This window comes from Streptopelia decaocto (assembly GCF_964273445.1).
Source record: "Streptopelia decaocto genome assembly, chromosome: 5".
In the NCBI taxonomy this organism is placed as follows: Eukaryota; Metazoa; Chordata; class Aves; order Columbiformes; family Columbidae; genus Streptopelia; species Streptopelia decaocto.
In genome coordinates, this window is record NC_138659.1 from 66,057,195 (window position 1) to 66,075,578 (window position 18,384).

The 18,384-nt window shown below is 42.4% G+C and overlaps 1 protein-coding gene across 1 annotated transcript; it reads right to left on the reverse strand.

The window, feature by feature from the left end:
* Nucleotides 1-17,064: 17,064 nt before the first annotated feature.
* Nucleotides 17,065-18,114, reverse strand: PRLHR (prolactin releasing hormone receptor; the record flags this gene model as incomplete). The annotated part of the gene is made up of 1 exon (XM_082053632.1): nucleotides 17,065-18,114. The coding sequence occupies exon 1, from the start codon at nucleotides 18,097-18,099 to the stop codon at nucleotides 17,065-17,067; it is 1,035 nt and encodes a 344-aa protein (XP_081909758.1). The 5' UTR covers nucleotides 18,100-18,114.
* Nucleotides 18,115-18,384: the final 270 nt, after the last annotated feature.

The following is an 18,384-nucleotide window of genomic DNA, read 5'->3' on the forward strand; positions in this document are numbered from 1 at the left end:
GGCACAACATACACTTTTCACCCATTTAATCAATGAACTATGTGTCTTTAATAGTAAAATATGGTCAGAATCAAGAGCATTTGTCTATTTCCATCTCCTAGTTGATGATACCAAGGTTTTGATACCAAGGTTTTTTCCTAAAACAGATCCAATTCACAGTCATGTACACACAGAGTGAAGGAAAAATAAGTTTCTTAGACAGGTGATCTTCAGAGCTCCATTCTGGTCCAGTTCAGAGGAGGTTTGGCGAAAAGAAGGAGGAAGGAAGGGCTTCTCTGAAATCCCTCACAAGCTAAATGAGGAATGGGACCTGGCCATGGTTGTCCTACTTTCTGGTGTGCACCAGAGATGTGGGGACACCAGGTCAGACAAAAGGCCCAGCAGATGTGCACACAGAGCTCTGCGAAAAAACAAGAGCACCATTAAATCTGTGTGTGAACGAAGGTGCTTCATGTGAGCACAGCACAGGGTGGTGTCCCAGCACAGCTGCGATCTGCTTTCCTAGGGAGAACATCTCCTTTTCAGGTTCAAAATTTCACCAGGTCCCTGATGAGCATCTGAGGCAACACAAGACATTGTAGAAATATAAATATAAACATTTTTTTAAAACACCTTAAAATACAGGCATAGCCCTAAAGCTTTGAAAACTAGAAAATGTATTGCAATTTGAACAGTAGTTATGTTTGTGTAAAGCTTTCCTGCTCTGCTTAGTCAGGAAAGAGAGACAGTCACTGCGGGACCTAAAACTTTCCTTCACTTTCAGATTAACCTCACATTTGTAACAACTCAGACTTGAGCTGTGTGTAACTGAAAATGCCTTTTCTGTAGGTAGCTCACGGTGTCTAGCTCATGGTATGGATTTTAACTAAAGCCTCACACTGCTAAAAAATTAGATGTCTTTACAAAATTATTACGTTTTGCATTCTGGCCAACCAGGGACATCTAAGGCGAGGGGTTTTTTGATAGTAGAAATTAAAAGTTGAATCTTTTGTTTATTATATTTTCAAGTTCTTTGATTACTTTCATTACCATCTGGCTCAAGTCCCGCAGGTCTTGGCCAGGAGGTGGCAGTGGAAGAGCATCCATTGCTCCACAAACACCCATTGCTCCACAAACACCCATTGCTCCACAAACACCCCGCTTGTCTGCAAGGTCATGGTTAACTCCAAGGCCACAAACAAGGACAGATTTACACAACAGGACAGCAAGAAGCTGCAATTTAGGGTGTTTTAAGAGATATCTGCTATCTACGATACTCGAAGTGCCAAAATGCGTGGCCCTGTAGTTAATAAGCTGAAAAGGTGTAAGGAAACCCACTTGTTCACTTTAAAACTAGGAGATAAAAAGCTCTTAAAGTGTTAATGCAAAACCCTGGATTTCAAGACTGCTTTAATCATTTTACTTACTCAAATGAGTAATTAAATTTGAACATCAGAATATCAGGTCCACTTCAACCGCCTGAAAAAACGTAACAGATTCTCACAGTAAGCAAACTTAAAATGTGACATTGGGACAATGCTGTTATGTCTATATTGGTTAATGAAAGTGCGACCTCATTTTTAACTGCACTCATTGTTGCGATAACCCAGAAAGACCCTCCAGGTGGTGGGTTTGGTCAAAGTTATTTTAGCTTTAATTCTAAATATCTTTTCATGACTGATACTACAGTCCTGAAGTTGCTGCATGTGGAGGGACTTGCTAGAGTCTGTTTTCAGTTCCTTAAAATGAAACTGGCCTCTCGCTCATTCATCTGTCTGTATTGTTTTGCGTTTGCATCTGTATTTCTGTTTTGTATTATGGTATCTACAGAAAGAGTTTTAGAATATCTTGCTTGAAAAAGTAAATTATTCCTCTAGGAAGCATTTTCTGCCATGCTGCAATTCATGTTAGTATTTTACTAATCTGAACTCAGACTGAGGTCACTGTACCCTCCTGGGTGGCCCATTCTTACAGAACCACCTGGGTTGCCCTCCACTGGCCCAGGAATCATTGGTGGCAACCTAAGCACTGTCAACATATAGGGTAATAAAACAAGAATAGGGTAAAGAAACTGAAATAAGTAGATGGGTTAAACGTGATCTGAAGAAAAAAAAGAGTGGAGCATGCTGTCCTACCCTGCCCCACTTTGGTGTCCTCAACTAAGAGGCTTGAGAGAGCTGGGGTAGAGCTTTGCGTGTGCCAAAGCACCGCTGGACCTCCTGATCTTCCACTGGTCCCTTGGCAGGCAGAGTTGAAGAATCTGAGTCCTTTCATGACATCCCGAGCCATAAACACGAGGAACAGGATCTTTTCCTGTGTGCCCTTTCCATTTATTATCCTTTCACTTTCCACCATCCATTTTGGAAGAGCATCTTTCACAACGCAGCTGGGTGGCCAAGGCCGGAGGGCAGCGCCAAGCACCAGGGGGGACAGTCGGTGTTTATATGTATTTGCCAGGTCGTGGCAGGATGGATCCAACCTCACACTGTGCCTCACATCAAGGCTGCCAGGAAAAGCCAGCACCAGAGAGACAAATCAACCGAGTTGTTCTTATGTGTCCCCTGCTGGGTGTTTGTCTTATTTTCCCCTAAAGATAGTGGGATCAGGCCACATGGAGAAGAAACACTGAAAGTCCTCCCCATTTCATATTTTTGAAGGATGTTTGGGTTTGCTTTCCTTTTCTATAGAGTAGTGCTCAATGGAAGTTTCTTCCTAAAAATTCCCTTCAAAAGGAAGAAAAAGCAGGAGATAAGTACTGTGAAAATCTTACAAACCTCTTTAATTCAAACAGGTTAGCTTTTAAAAAGTTTTATTAGAGATGCAGTAATGAATGAAAATATTTTTAGCGCACGAGACAGTAGAACGAAGCAGAGCAGAGCTCTGAATCAGGGTTAAGCTGTTTTTATTGAGCAGAGGAGTGGCATTGACACCTTCTTTTCTCAGCACACCCAAATTAAAAGGACAATTTGGTGAGCCAACCAGAGCTGTGGGAGAAGATTTAGAAATGTGGGGAAAAGCCACAAGCTCTTCATTTACCTTAAACACATGGAAGATACCCAGAGAAAGTAGCAACTAAATGAGGCTACTGAGACAAGCATCAAATAATAACATGAGTATGCAGAGAGAAACTTTTTTAAAGTGAAGGAAGAGAATAGGATTACAAGTGGTATTAGGAGTAGCAAGAAACAATTCTGAATAAACATTGAGAGACAGAGGGAAAGAGACCAAGCAACTTATTGATTAACTAGCAAATGAAAAAGGGAGGTCATCAGCTCAAAAGGCCAAGAAGGACAAAGTTCTCCATGTCTTATTTCACATTTCTAAGAGAAAAGAATGAGTGCAAGGACTGGGCAATGCAAGCAGCAGCGTGGCAGGATCAGTCCACAGAAATGCACAAGGAGGCATCAGCACACTTAGAGAGCTCCCATTTTGACACTCCCTGAGCCTGATGGATTTTATCCCAGGAAACAGGGAAAGAATACAGCAGAAGTAATGTCAGAACCACTTGGGGCTATCTTAGGGAAGTCATGCAGTGTAAATAAGCATCAGAAGACTGGAAAGGGGCAAATAGCTTCAGTTTCTAAGGACTAAGTCAGGGATTTGTCTATCAGTCAGCTTACCTTCAACTGCCAGAAAAACCTTGGAAAGCACAAAATCTTTGTGAGCACATGAAAGAAAACAAGGAAGTGAGTAAGAGTCAAAATGGACTTGTCAATGCAAATCATCTCGGAGCAAACTCGTTCCTTTTTATGAATGAGCTGCAGGTCCGGAGAGAGTGAAAACAATAAACACCATCTAAAATCGCAGAACGGGCTTTGATAGCTTCTCTAAAGACCTTCTCATTCAATTGGTAGAAAAATATGTTCTACATGAAACTCCCTTATGGCACGGGCCACCCAGGCTGAATGAACATGCTGAACTAATGAAAATGTAGCAGTTCTCTGTGGTTCATGGTCAGAATAGAAGAATGTAATTAATGGAGTCCTCAGACAACTGTTACGGAGTTGTTTGTATTCAAAATGGTTTTATTAATGATCTGGCAGATGCAATAAAGAGTTATGCTGTGAAAGCTGTAGAAAACACTAAGGTAGGAGATGCAAGAATGTTAAGGACAGGACTAGAAACTAGTCAGGCTGGAGAAATCATATGAAAACACTGGATGAAAACTTACAGGACCAAGCAGAAGGATGTGCATTTGCCAGGAATGACTAACCACACAAATAAGAGATGGAGTAAAAATAAAACCTCCAGGGATCCAAGATTATAGGAAATCATGAGGAGAACGTGAGCCAATGTTTTCCTATGGTAGTGTAAAACGAAGGTAATCATCACCACAAACCAGGATACTGTTTTCTGAACAAAACTCACGATTTATGCTCATAATGAAGTGACATTCGTGCAGCACAACACTCAAACATGTGTTTGAGCCAGTGTACAATGATCCATTTCCTAACATCATGTACTCTCACAGAGCAATTAGACAAAATTGCTCATGTACTGGAAGGGACCGCAATAAAGGAAGAACCTGACTCCACTAATGGTACTCATTTCCTAAAAGCTGAAATTGCTAAGTGACCATCTGTAATTAAAAGGCCTGACGCATTTTAAAACAGTTCTCCCACAACTGGCCACTATCGACCCTTTCCTCTGAGCTGCACATGAAGCCAACACAATATCAACTGATTCGACACTTTCATAAACCTTTTAGCACAGGCACAAGACACCAGAACTTTCTGCCATGGCTTCTGAGAAACAACCTTCACTAGCCAACAGTTCTGATTTTAAACTTTGTTTTCTCTTACTCCAGCTGTCTTGTTCTAGCTCTGTCTACTAAGACAGAATGGCCAACTATCAGAAATGTGTCCTTCCTGCAGAAAATGGGAGATTGGTGTAGTTATTCCACAAAACTAAATACTTGACCTCTTGAATATTTTTCTGAATGTTCCAAATCTCAGGAGCTGCTGTAAATTAGCAACCAGACAGATGAAATCACAGAATCACAGAATTGACTGGGTTGGAAAAGACCTCAGAGATCATCGAGTCCAACCCTTGGTCCAACTCTAGTCCGTTTACTAGATCATGGCACTAAGTGCCATATCCAATCTCAGTTTAAAAACCTCCAGGGACGGCGAGTCCAGCACCTCCCTGGGCAGCCATTCCAATGCCTGACCACTCTCTCTGTGAAGAATTTCTTTCTAATATCCAGCCTAAATTTCCCCTGGTAGAGTTGAAGCCCATGCCCCCTTGTCCTATTGCTGATGCCTGGGAGAAGAGACCAATCCCCACCCGGCTAGAACTTCCCTTCAGGTAGTTATAGAGAGTGATGAGATGATGAGGTGAGTGATGGTCGTTTTTACCTGCTGCATCCATGGAAGTAAAATATCCCAGCTTTTTTCCCAGGTTTGTAGGTTCCTTTTATCTCAACAGTAGCTGTGACCTTTATCAGCAACAGATTCTAAGTTCCAGGCTACATGTATAAACCCTTTTTTATGCAGTGTGATAAATCAAAGGCAAAAATAGCCTACAGGATTCCTTGCTACATTGCACACTGTGAACAAATCATTTACTTTCCGGGGGACCGTTAATTAGTATTGATTTGTCTTCTTCCTCAGACAGTTCACAGGCATACGGGTGCGAGGCTGTGTGTCAGCTTGCATGGCATCAGGAGCCTGTTATCCTGCAGCTTTCTATACAACTTGAAAAGATTTGCAAACAGAAGACCTACTACCTACTCTGAAGTTAAGGTGACTGTCAAATTAGCCATTTTAAGTAACTAAAGGAAGTGGAAATAGTTGAGATAATATCAATAGGAGCAAGAGACCCATTTGGAACAAAAAGTGGGTTAATAAAACAGCGAGAGTGATATCTGAAGTCCATGAAGAGGCTTATACCCTACCCCAGAGTAAGAGATCACTATTAATTCACCATGCACAGCTGCAAGACTCAAACTTGAAATTCAACACTGCATCAGCCCTGGTTTGCAGGGATGGTCTGCAAAAAAGACCATCAGAAAATCTGGATGCACAAGGGGATGTGTTGTCACAACCCTGCCCATCTCCCAAGGTAGAGGAAACCAGACAGAAAAGTCCTTTTGTATTTTCATAAGTAAATGCTGCCTCAACAATCCTGACTGAAACCATCGTTTCTCCACCTTCCTGGAGAACTTCTCCAGTGCCAAGCTAAGAGACCATGAAAGGCCAAGAATCTAGAAACCCCACTGCTGTTTGGGATAAGCGGTCTCACCTGGTATCAAGCAAGCGATCATGCTGGGAGAGAGATGGCAAGCTTGGTGTAGCAGGTCTCCTTGGAGTAAGGCTGGTCTCTGGTGACGAAGGCTCGACCCTTGCTGACTGCAAGGAGTAGGTGAAGCAACTCTCACTGTTCTTGGCCCACTAATCACTGGGGTTTGGCTGCTCACCAGCTATGTTCTACTGGTGCTTGCCACCGAGAGGTCATTGGTCTTATATGTGCTCTGCTGGCTAAAAAGGAAACTAACATCTAGTGTTAGCACTAGTGTTAAGCTGTGCTCTTGCTTATTACAGGCTCAGACTCAAGCAAAAGCCAGTTTTAAGTAGGAATGAGCCCAGATTTGTACTGATCGTATCGATCCATCCTCCTCCTTCCAGTCCCAGGATCAGCAGGCACCAGAAGTATTGGCTATCGGTCTCTCCTGTAGGAATAGACAGCAACTTAAACTATAAAGTTTCTTAGAAAGGATATAAAAACTTGGGGACAGCATTTTAGAACTTCAGTAGAACTGGGAGGTCTAAGACTAAGAAGACTCTCAATTCCCTACTGAATCTTTTGAATAAGTTTTCATTTATTATCTTCAGTATTTATTTTCCTAACAGTTTAGGAGGGATTTTCTTTTCTATTTTAATAGACTTCTCTGTTAATATCAGATAGTTACACTAATCAGCCTCTTGCATATGCAGGTTCCACCTGACTTCATACCAAAGTATCTACTGATAATGCAACCTTGTAAAGCTTGTATTTTAGTAAGCCAGAACTAGCTATAAATTGCAGCTGCCCAACCCAGCCTCCAGCAGCACTGCCAGTGATTTACAAGGGGCCTCTGTGTGCCCTATTTAAAGGCTCTACCTGCGGGGCTGGGGCAGGTGCTGGAGGGTCAGCTGATGGTGGTGGGAGGACACCATGTTCATCAAGATCAGTTCACTTAAGAAAGAGGATGCAAGATTTGCTGGGGTGTAGGGAAAACAGGATTTGTTTTTCTAATTTAGAAAGAATTTATGAGAAAACAGCTGATTAGCAGGTTCTGGGGGAACAAAGAATAACTTCTGGAGATACTTTGGTGAGTAAAGATCTAGTAATTTTATTAAATGTATTAATGCTGAATGTTGAAGGGAAGCTGGTGCTAGTTTCTTGTGAAGAGTTGGTACTTGATGCACTGACTAGCTCTGATTTAGAGTTCTTGTTCTGAGTCTGGATTGGGATGATAATTATTTATCTGATTTAACTGATGATCTGTTTCATGGTTTGTGTGTCATGGACTTCAATCCTTTGTCTGCTATTAGGAGGTGATATCTCAGATGTTGAGCTCTTTTTGTTTATTAGAACCTGAACAATGTGTATGGATGGGGGAACTGCTACATCCTGAGAGCTTCTGATTGTCTGCAACAAACAAACAACAACAAAAAAACCTAGGAATATTATAAACCAGGAAACTAACAGGTTGGAAGGTCACTTGTATTTCTCTTCTACTAGTGCAGAGAAGAAGTAGGGACCCCTTGTAAAATTCCTGTTCCCTCAAATCTGAAATCAAGGTTGCTGCTGACATTGATGGAGGTGGGAGGAAGCGTCTCAGGCACCTGGGAACAGTGCGTGACTGTAGCTGGTGGTACTTCATGTAATCATTGAGTAGTAACTCGTATTTTCTCCTGTTCAGACAGTTTGTTCAAATATACTTCAGAAGGAGATATTTAAAAACAGAGATATCACAGTGCTTAAGTGCTCTGAATCATAGAGCCATTATAGGTTGTTTATGGGTTTCTCTCTGCTTTTCAGATGTGACACAGCTTATCCACACTGCTGCTTAGTCTGAGCCTAATGTAACTGTTACTCTCTGGTGGATTCCCAAATAGCTAATTAGTGCTTATTGGGAAATACACGTGCAGGGTTTGGATTCAGTGCATGATAGGTGTCTGTTGCATTCTTAGCCATTAATAAAACACATCAGTGTACCTCTGCCTAGCTAGACTCTGCTGTATTTTGTTATAAGTAATATCTTCCTTGTGTTTCAGCAGTTACTGAAATGTGTTATGGTGATTAAAAGTGCCAATATCCAGCTTACAAGGGCAGAATATTTTCTGGGAGAGTATTGCTCTCCTTGGAAACATCAGTGCTCTGGGGTTGCCCAGAGCAAATGAGAAGGCATAAATACCAGGTCACAAGAGTTGTTGTTTCATAGAAAACAACTCTAGCTACACAGATTAAACAGAGTACTTTGAATCTTCCATTAGTCCTCTGTCATTTCTTTTGGTTTTAAAAATGTTTAGTTACTCTAAATGGGGCATTAGCTAGAGTTTCTACTTGCTTGACTTGCTGTTTTCTGTCCTCTGGTTATGCTGTGAGTGTTAAATTTGAATCTTGTGGAGAGACGCCTCAAAGCTCATTTTGGAACTGCTGTCTACAGCAGAAAACCATAGTGGCTTGGTCAGTCTCTGAGGTCCACCTAAGAAACAACACAGAGATAGTCATCTCTACTCAAAGATTAGACTTCCTTCATTAAAAGATTAAATCAAACTGTAGATCCATGGTTCAAACATCTGAAATTGAGGGTAGTCTGTAAGGTTTGCTATGCTTGCAACTATTTTTAAGTAGGTGAACTGTGAAACTTAGTGTAGCTCTACTTTGCTTTTATCCATCTCTAGTCTCAGTCTTTGAATGTGAATAGCTTCAGATTTAGAAAGCTGTACTGACACTCTCCATTTAGTCTCTATTCACTGCTGTCAGAAATTTAAGGCTATTCTTGTACCGGTCTGTCTTTCCCCCAACTCATCTTCTACCTCAGCTCTCAAATACCTCATGTTAGAACTGGAAGTAAAAGTGTTTGCCTAATTATCTCTATTTTGGTATAGCTAAAACTGTAAATTAGACTGTGCTTGTTGAACACAATATTGCAGATGCAGCTCATCCAGCTAACTCATTTTAGCACTAAAGCTCCTGTATGTTTTCCTCTTGCCCTCAAATTTTCTACGCTTTTCTGATCACTCAGAAAACCCATAATGGTGTTGAAAATTACCAAATATTTCACTTGCATGTGCTTTCTTCAATGGTGAGCAAACATTAAAACACCTTCTAACCCTTTTAAAAGTGAGTTGCTCCCCAGGAATCAAGCCATTGTAAGAACAATTTATTTTTTATGTCAATCCATTCCTTTAACATGTTGGGGTTTTGAGTGGTTTGGCTGTTGGGTTTTTCGTTTTACTTGATAATAAGTGAGTTAATAATAAATTTCATATGTATGGCAAAGATATTTAACCTAGGGCTCTTTGTTACTTTACCACTTCTGTTTAAATTACTGGAAAGCAGATCTGGAATAAACTCACAAATCAGATTTAAACTTCATAAGACTAGGTGAATACATAGGAGCATCAACAGTATCCCAGGCTGAATGTTTGTGCAATGCACTGAGAGAGGGTTTTACCCGAAATGTTGAATACTAATGTGCAGAATAAGCTGCTCTCTGAGCTGAACCAGCTCACAGCCATCACCCAGGATACAAAATGAAGATGTGATTTTTAGACCCTGCATCTCTGAGATTGGGTGCCACATACTGGGCTGAAGGGAGGTGTGTCTGCGTGAAAATCAGTAGCCTGAAATTCAAGCATTTTTCCTTAAAATATGTGGGAGGAGGAGGTAAATCTTCTCAGTAGACAGAAGACAACTGTTAATGCACAGTTGCCTTTATCCAATGATGCAATGACTTCAGAGTCTGCGCAGTCTGACTTTCAATCTCCACTTCTGAAGTCTGACATGTCTTTTATGTCCTCACCCCATCCCTAGTTAGCAGCATTTACAGGTGGATAATGCCACTTGAAATAATTTAATGGGAAAACATGTTTCTTCATGTAGCAATAAGGGAAGGATATTATGATTTATGAAAGGATTCAGATCTTGTCAGACCCTGTGTACAACTTTTTGAGGGTGAGAAGTGTTTGGAACAGTGCATTCCACAATGCCTTAAAAGCAATGACACCCATCTTTTAGTAACTACAGCAAAACATAGGTCTTCAAAAGCTTCCCTGCACTTTGTTGGTGATGTTGCTGGAACATTGACCAGTGATGATCTGCATTTCATCTGTCCTCACTTTGTGGCAACTGTCCAAGAGGACGTATTATCAAAACAATTTAGAATTAGCTGTGACAACTGATAATTGCACGGGTGGTACAAAAGGCTCTTACAAACAAACTTGATTTTATACAACAGACATGAATACATGTTTTAATGAAGTGATTCGCAGTGATAACATTATTGACTTGTTCAGTTTAAACAGGTCTGCCATATGCTGTGTCTAGTGCGTCAGATGGTTTCAAAAGTTATGTGTATTAACAACAGATGTTGATTTTTTTTTTTTTTTAAAGGATCCCATAATTGTGGGGAAATCATTCCAAAGTTGAGTGGTTTTATCTTCTTAATGGTTTGAAATACTTTGTATATAGTGTCTCAGAAAGAAATTTCTAGTTGATGATATAACTCTTGCACATGATATTTGGATTATTCTCCTCTTGCTTCCGCCAGAGTTGCATCCAGTTGCTGAGGAGGGGGTTGCCTCAAAACCCCTTCCCAAACCTTTCCATTCTTTTTATAGTAAAAACCCTTTCACAAGTCCATCCACCCTCAATTCATCCATCTCTGGACTATACACTGATGGCTCTGCATATGTGGGCCTAACAGTAACGATCCATACGTTCACCTGGCTCTCCGCTATTGGAACTCAATGTGTGGCTGAGGGTTGTGAGGAAAGATGTGGTAAAGCCCGTACACTGAACTGGTGCACTGCAAGTGAGGGACCACACTCACAAGTAGGTTTGAGTAACTCCTATGTCCATACAGAAACGCAGCCTCTGTGTGGTTATAGATGTAGCCTTTGGATGGTTATCATTTGCTTGCAGTCCAAAAATAGCTTTGTGTTTTGTTTTCTTTCTTGTCCTGCCTCTGTGAGTCCAAGACAGGTTTTTTTTTACAATACAGTGCATCGCTTTGCCTTCCCGCTCCCAAATGCAGCTGGTTGCACAAACCTGAGCTATGATGGTGCCAGCCTGTGACAGCGTGTCACAGCAACCGTGTTGTTCAGCGGTCACATTTTCACTAGAGTGGTGGCCTGTCTTGTCGTGGGTGTGAAAGGGTAGCTGGGCACAACCCTGTGGCTGAGAAAGCACAGACAGAGCAACAACACTTCATGCTGCCCGACCTCACAGGAGCACCAGCTGCCTCCAGCCCAGCGCTTCACTCTGATGATGCTGCTGGGGGGATCCTGAGCTGCACAGGATGGTCCTCAGCTCTGTGCACATCACCAGATTCTTGCAGACCACAGTGCTAAAACCCCTCCTGCTGCTGCAAGCCACAGGCTGCCTTGCCAGTGTGTTATCTGGGAGCCAAGCCCTGTGCTCAGCAGGAGAGGCAGATCTTGTTCTGCGCTGGAAAGCAGCAAAGCTTCTCTTTGCAGCCCTGCTAGCTGCTGAAGCAACGTCCCCAGTGCCTAATGGGAATGTAGGAATTGTAGGAAATGTAGATGTAGGGATTAAAGCCATCATCTCCTTTTGAATGTTTCCTGCAGAGAAAAGAAAAAAGGAAATTACAGCATAATGGTGATAATTAACATAAACAAGACGCAAAGAACGGAGAGCCCAGTCAGCTGCAAACAGAGAACAGTGATCCCAAATTGATTTCCAGCAGGCTGGAGACACAAAGCAGGGAGCTCCTGAGTGTGTGTTTTATTATTTATATCAATTACTAGCTTCATTAACTTGGCAAAGCAGGCTTTAGAAAGGGAGAGTAAACAACAAGCAAGGAAGTCAACCCTATCAGCATCTCGTCAAAGAGATTATATTTGTTAGATCCCAAAGGTACATAACTCCCAATGAGGTATATTTGAGCTTCATGCCCTTTACCCCTGGGAGTAAAGGGAGACAGCCTGGCTACCTTGTAGTTCCAAACCATTTACACCATCCACTATGTAATCCTGGATGAGTACCTAAAGGAGAGAGCACCTCGATGGCTTTTCCTTGCCTGGGGAGCACCAAGAAAGTGATAGTATTCTTCTGGATTTAAAATAACTACTAGGATTTCAACATCTTTGAGGCTTCTGCATCTATGGACTGGATGATCGATGGTTTCAAAAGTCTGGGAGAGGGCTGGAAGAGCAGGGAATGGAAAAACCTATCAAAAATTTGATTGAAATCAGCCTGGGGAAACCTGCCCCGTCTTGTTACATCAGTACATGATAAGAATGTACTTGAAGGCTGCTCATGAAACAAGGAGTACGATAACCATTTATGAAGGAAAGCTCCCATTAATATGGGCAGGGTAGATCTGCAGCTGCTCCCTGGCACTTCCACTAAAGCAAACTCTAGTTGGTGTGGAGGGATGTCAGGTACAAAGGATGAGAGCCAGGGATGGTTTTGGCCCAGAATGAGGTCAATGATCATAGGGAGGGGTATTTCCTTGATGCAACCACAAAAGCCAGTGCTCCAAGTGACAGGCAGGCCAGGTTTGCTCCTGCCAGCTGCAGATGTGCACAGCAAATGGTTACATTGGGCACAACTGGCTGTTTCTGCTTGCAGAAAAATGTTTTAAAGAAGAGGGTGATCTCAGTCTTCAAAAGCTTCTCTGCTTTCTATGAGATAGAAATGTTTGCTTTGACCCTTGAGCAACCTTTTCTCCAGGGGAAGCAGGAGGAATGCAACTATTTTTTTCTGAGAAAATAAGAAGATAGTGAGGGGAGGGCTGGAGGTAAAAATTGTGTTTCTTCATGCAGAAGTGGCAAAGACAGCAGTGCCTTTACCGCCAGCACGTTGTTTCTGTCTGCACTGTTCTTTTCTGCTGGGCAGATTGATGGATGTGTTGTACAGTTTTGTCTGATTTGGTGTTTTTTTTCCCCTAGCTTTAGGTGTGCTGTTTTCAGCTTATATCTGTACTCTGCATAATCTTAGAAATCTCATTATATCTCACCATTGACTCTTCAACAAGCAAGATTTGCTCAGTTAAAACTGTACAGAGCATCTGTTGTTTGGCTGGTATGAAAAATGAGTTTTTCCCAGTCTATCAGCTCAAAAGCACTTGCCCTGCTCCTGTGAGTAGATGCCTTATGGCAGGATCTGCTTTTGCCCATCCCAGATAAACTCCCATTCCCCAAATACAACACAAATACAGCTCTCTGTTTTCTTTCCAAGTATAAGGAAAATTTATTTAAAACAATGCATTGCACAAACAAGTGAGTCTTTGGTGGCTGCTCTGAGCTGCTGTTTTCAAGGTGGAGGAGAGACCCACTCTACCTGACCCTGAGGTTTGATTAGCTGCTGTTTTTCTTTGGCTGCCTGATTTCAGATCTAGTGAAACTTGATTCATTATCTAATCTGGCTTTTTTTAATTCCTGATCAAATACTGATTTACCTTTTTGTGTTTCATAAGTACATTGCCTTTTAATACCAATCCCATGTTTGACCATAGGGAGTAGCTTATGTTTGATCAAGCATTTCTGTATCTATAAATATTGGAAATACAGTGTATTTGCTAGAACAATGCTCTGTGAGTTCTTCCAGCAAGTGTACAGAGCAGCTTCAAATGGTGAAGCTGTGATTCCTGCTATTTAAGTCTGTGCTTTTCACCTTAAATGAAGGCATCTCCCCATCAACTCCTATCTCTCTAACCTCCACATTTCAGATATGCAGAGCCTTCTGAGCTGTAGAGGCTTGGCCCCAGTGAAACCTCCCAGATGATTTTTACAATGAGTAAGTGTGGTCCTAAGCAGGACCTCCATTTCCAAAGCCTGAGACTCACCATGCTCTGATAGCCCACTTGCTGCCTAATAAATCTCATACCTATCGGAAAACACCACTGCAGACCATGTGTGCAAACTCCGTGGTACATCCAGGAGTTCTTACCAGAGACTGTCCTTTAGAAATAGTCTGAGGAGCCATCATAAATGGCATATATTTCCTGCTGTAAAATGCAAACCACCTGGATATCTATCTACTAAAAGTCTCTAGGTGCATGTAAACAACTGGAATGAAATGCCAGCAGCTGAGGAGCATGCAGCATTCTGCCACAGCTCAGACACAAACCCCGCTCCATCCCTGCAGAGCAGCTGCCCTGCAGCGTGCGAGTCCTCGGATTCGAATGAAAGCAAGAAACAACAACTCAAATCCTTACAGGGCAAGTTAGTTAATACGTTCACCAAGTTTTGAATGGGGCTACTTTATAAAATCAAAGCATACAATGATTTCTTGAATTGTAATTAAAAATTATACCATCAAAAATACTGTAGTGATGAGCCATGGTCCCCTGGAGAACCACGGCAATTCCCTGGAGAGGGGTGAAGATTAGAAAACACATTTCACATGATGGCTTTTAATATAATTATTTGCATAACTGGATTAAAGAAGCACACCAAGGTGCCTCTAAATCTTATTATTGTTTATTATGCTGGATATCAGAGAAAACAGTAATTACATTGAGCAGAGGTTCTCAGGGCTCGATTCAGAGGTGGGGCTGAGTGAATGCGGTTGTGCCTTGGTCCCCACCAGCCTGAGGGACACACAGCCCTTCTGATTGTGGCCGGAGCTCCTTTGTGCACCGTTCAGGGAAATCCTGGAAAAATGGCCTTGCAGGACCACTGAGGTGGGTCAAGGAAGATGCTGAGGAGAAAGGAGGAGCCTCAGGAACCCACAGCTGGAGAACGCAGATCATTTCAGGGTGTGCCTGCAAAACCTAGTCCTGAGAAGGGCCTGAAGCAAGGGGCAGGCTCTGAGCTTTCTGCTGCAAATGCAAGTCCTGAAAGATTTAAGGTGGGTACAAGCTAAACGAGCACTTAATCTAGGGTGCCTGCCATGCTGGGCACGCCTGAGGACCTCCTTGAGGTGACAGACATCAGGGCTGCTGTAACTGCTGCTCCAGGGGCTGCTGGTAGCAAGGTGTTCCCAATGCATCCATCACTGTGAGAATAATATATGCATGGGACAGCCCTTCATTTCTGTCTCAAAGAAAACATAAATAGATAAATCCCCCTTGTTTTCTTCCTTCAGCTCCCTGCAGCAGCCATCTGCAGTCACTAACATTCAAGAGAACATTAATAAGCTAAACTGCAGTGCTGGCAAATGAGGGTAAAAACATGATGTGTAGGAGGGAAATGATCCCAGGTCCTCTCTGTTCACAAGGGTCTTGCCAGTTACTCCACTGGGCTTTGGATCACTCCAGATTACAGCGCTGTCTGTATTTAGTGCATAAAGTTGTAAACATTATGAGCCATCTCAATGACAATTAGCCTTTACAAATTGACAAATTAACAGCTTGAAGTAACATAATTCCATAGAAGAAAAATCTCTAAAAATCAGGATTTTGTTGTTATTTAAGGCTCCTCTTTGCAGTGTTGTTTCAATGCTCTCTTGGTGTCCTGCTCTCTGTTCTCTGTGAAAGAACTCAAAATGAAGCTTATAAAGCTTATAAAAACTTATAAAGCTTTATAAGCTTATAAAGCTTATAAAATTTGGTTAGTTTGTTTGAAAGATTTTTTTGCCTTTTCAAAATCACCAGTTATTCCAGCAACTTCAAGGGAAAAACAATTGCCTAAAATTCAGCAAAACATCCTTTAATAAGTCATTCAAGTCTTTACATCAAGGTAAACAAGGCAGATACACTTCATCTCAGAGTGAATGCAAGCAATACCCTCTTTAAAATCACTTTCCTTGATTCACTGGCTCTGTAGCAGCTTCTAGTATCCAGTTCCTCATAACTGGCACCAGAACAGCTTGAAATTCTGAGGAAATTTGCGAGAAGGGATTTCAAATATTTTTCCAATGCTTTTCACAGTGTGTGCATATGCATCTGTGTAATTCTTTTTTACCACATTGACTTACTGAATGCTGATGAGCAAAATAGTACACAGTGTCACAGTAGGAGTACATTTACAAACTAGAGAAACCACCCTCTCTTTCCCCTCCTGACTATTTGTGTTACCTCACAGCCCGTATGTTTCTGGATAGATGCCTTTGCTGACCAAGGCCAAAACTGCGCTTGGATTGCACTGATTATCCAGCTGATCTCAGCTCACCATCCATGAGTTCCTTGTGCCACCCCAGATTCTGGCTGGGCAGGCTGGAAGAAACCTCTTGAGAAACAGTGTCTACTTTCAGAACTCTTTCCCTTACACTTAACTGTTATCTCAGGTATTTTCAGTTTCAGACAGAAGGAGGAAGAAAATAGAAACCATTAGGTTGATTATAGCTTCTAACCCCCTCATCCAATTGAAAGGTGAGTGTCAAAGGAAATTGTTTCTTACCAAAAAGGCTCCTTTAAAAGAAAGTGCTTGTCACTCTGCTCTGTTTGACAGGTCTGTCTTTGAGTGGTCACGCAATGCTCACACACACAGCATGGCTCCATCCCAAGGGGACTACAGGAATATGGTTAGCCCTCCACCCTGGAGTCTGTGCCTGGGCTCTGGGTAGATGTGCGGATTTAATTTTTAAACAATGCAAAACACTTCCTTACTGAGGTATGTAGGTCCCATATCCATCCTTGCTTCTCCTCGTCCCCAAATCCCATGTCTATACTGCCAGCAATATTCAAAACAGATAAGAAGGATCCCTGTAGGTTACATAAGGATATATTATTGTGTGAATATCTCATTGGCCTCTAAATCCTATCAAAGAGCTAAAGACATTTTTGGGATGTGGAGTTTGCTCCTCCTTCTCCAGTAGGAGTAGAGGTGCTGAGGAAGCTACACATGGGACTTGTGTTGTTACAGCTGGACCCTGAGGACAAATATCAGGAATGGGGACTAATTAGAAGTAGAAAAGACTTACAGTGTTACCATACGAAGGAAGTGCCTTCCCACCAGCTCTCATTTACAGCACCACGCTGGCCATGATGCAGTTTGTAGTGGGTCCAATTTTCTTCTTTCTCCAGGCAAACATTTTCTTCAGCTCCCCCCTAAAGCTGTCGTGGAGCCAGGCATAGAGGAAGGCGTTGGTACAAGCAGACATCATCGCAAACCAGTGGCACAGCAGCTGGATGAAGTTGAAGTACTGCTTGTCAATCAGGCTGATGTCTATGTCCTTTATCATGTTGAAGATGTGCAGGGGCAGCCAACAGACTCCAAAAGCTGCCACCACTAAGACGAGTAAGCGAAAAGTCTTCCTCCTCCTTGCTCGGTCCCACTCAGCTTGGCCCTGGGTGACGTTGCCTGGGACCACGCGGTTTTTCAGCTTGACTGAGATTCTTAGGTAGGACAGGGAGATGACAGCCAAAGGCAGCACATAGGTGATGATGAGGGTGCTGTAGGCGTAAGCTAAGCGATCCCTTTTCATGTGGAACCAAAACTCCTCGCAGATGGAGAAGTCCAGTTCTGGGAACTCTGCGTGGTAAGTGTGGACCAAGGCTGGGGCAGCCAAGGTACAGCTCAGCAGCCAAATACCAGCCAGGATATAAGCACAAATAGGGATCGTGAGCCTCCTGCGGAACGGGTACACCATGGCATAATACCTGTCCACAGCTATGACAGTCAAGGTGAAGACGGACACGAAGACGGTGACGGGTTGCATCAGGAAAACAAAGTAGCACATGAACCTTCCGTACACCCACCCTCTGGGCTCGAAGGCGTAGGCAAGCGTCAGGGGCACACAGGTTGCACACATAAGCATGTCTGAGAAAGCCAGGTTGCCTACCAGAAAGTTGGTGACATTGTGCATCTTTTTTGTCTTGCAGATAACATAAATGAGAAGGTAATTCCCAATGACACCAATAAAAACCACTAGCGAGTAGCAGGGGATGATGAGTGGCTTGAAGGACTGAACAAACTGGAGCCCTGAGAATAAATTGCTGGTGTTGCTGTGAATCGCAGAGAGGAAGCTTTGGGAGGTTAAATTGTCCGAATTCATCATTTCCCTCCTTTTGTCGTCTGCTGTCAGTTGAGTGAAGTAGTTACCACTGCACTCAATCAGTGTGGATAATGAATGGATTACGGGCTGTCCAGAGGTTACCACATGGATAGTAAACAAGCAGCCGTAAATGCAAAAGGTGAAGTTGTAATCCTCGAGAGGCAGCTTTCAGCAGTTCCTAAGAAAAATCAAATACAACCAATTTCCATTAAAGTCCTCCTGTATTTGCTATAAAATCTAGGTTTTGACAGCATGCCACTTAATAAACATTTAATGCAGTGAGTACTT